The following is a 991-nucleotide window of genomic DNA, read 5'->3' on the forward strand; positions in this document are numbered from 1 at the left end:
TAATAATATTGTGAGTCAATGAGTATACATATTAGTGGTACGCGTATCAAAGCGGTATGCGCAACCCATGGTTTTACATATGTACATATAAATAAATATATTACTTTGTTTCTCTATATATTTTTGTGGTTATATAGACCAGTTTCTGTGTTTACATTGATCACTAAACCTCGACTGTGACTTGTGATCCAGACGCGCGCTGCGACACTGGACGGACCTATGGGACGGACACTGGACGGTGGCGTCCTCTAGCAGCTGGCGGCGATATATTTTGTTAGAGTTTGTAGGTATGGTAAAGAAAAGGCGCCATGATATATATCATGTAAAATAGTCCCACTTTAAATTATAAAACAACCATGAATTAAAAAAGATAGGCGCATGGAAGCTAATAAATATGTTTTAATATATTTTACATAAAGTAAACATTTTAATATAGACGGTTTCGTAATATCTGGTTATATTTTTATGTGATATGTTCACCATAATATAGTTCCGGCATGTATGTCTGTATGAGCCAAGAGGTCATCCACCAGCAGCCATGGTGTTCGGCGAGTTACCTAAAGAATACAACCCTAAAATTCACGGTCCATACGACCCGGCTAGGTATTACGGCAGACGTAAGTAATACATGAAGTTCAACAGAGTATATATTGCCAATAACCATGAACATTCAACTTCACGAAGATTCAAATTTTCATTTTTAAGTTCAAAGTCAAACATGGTATTTTACATAGCTCCATCGGCTAAACCGTAAACGGTAAAGTCATGCGCTGATGCGGCAATAATTTAAATACGGTATTATAGATATTTACTAATTACATTAATTAAAGTGAAACATAGTGCATCACTAAACAATATTATTATATATTTTATCGGGCCCAAGCCTAATTTTGTTGAGAGAGTCTATGTCTCCCAGGGTATAGCCTATAGGCCTACTACTACTAGTACTACTACCAGGGGCGGCGCCAGGGTATTTTCTTAGGGGGGGCGC

General features: G+C 37.3%; 1 protein-coding gene across 1 annotated transcript in view; it reads left to right on the forward strand.

Moving 5' to 3' along the window:
* The first annotated feature begins 497 nt into the window (after positions 1-497).
* The window catches only part of LOC106806178 (putative ATP synthase subunit f, mitochondrial), a 10,796-nt gene continuing 10,302 nt past the window's right edge, over positions 498-991 (forward strand). The window contains exon 1 of the mRNA XM_014808045.1: positions 498-617. Coding sequence (XP_014663531.1) covers positions 539-617 — 79 coding nt within the window. The 5' untranslated portion in view covers positions 498-538. The remainder of the gene's footprint in view (positions 618-991) is intronic.

This window comes from Priapulus caudatus, unplaced genomic scaffold (genome assembly GCF_000485595.1).
Source record: "Priapulus caudatus unplaced genomic scaffold, Priapulus_caudatus-5.0.1 Scaffold145, whole genome shotgun sequence".
Classification (NCBI taxonomy): domain Eukaryota; kingdom Metazoa; phylum Priapulida; class Priapulimorpha; order Priapulimorphida; family Priapulidae; genus Priapulus; species Priapulus caudatus.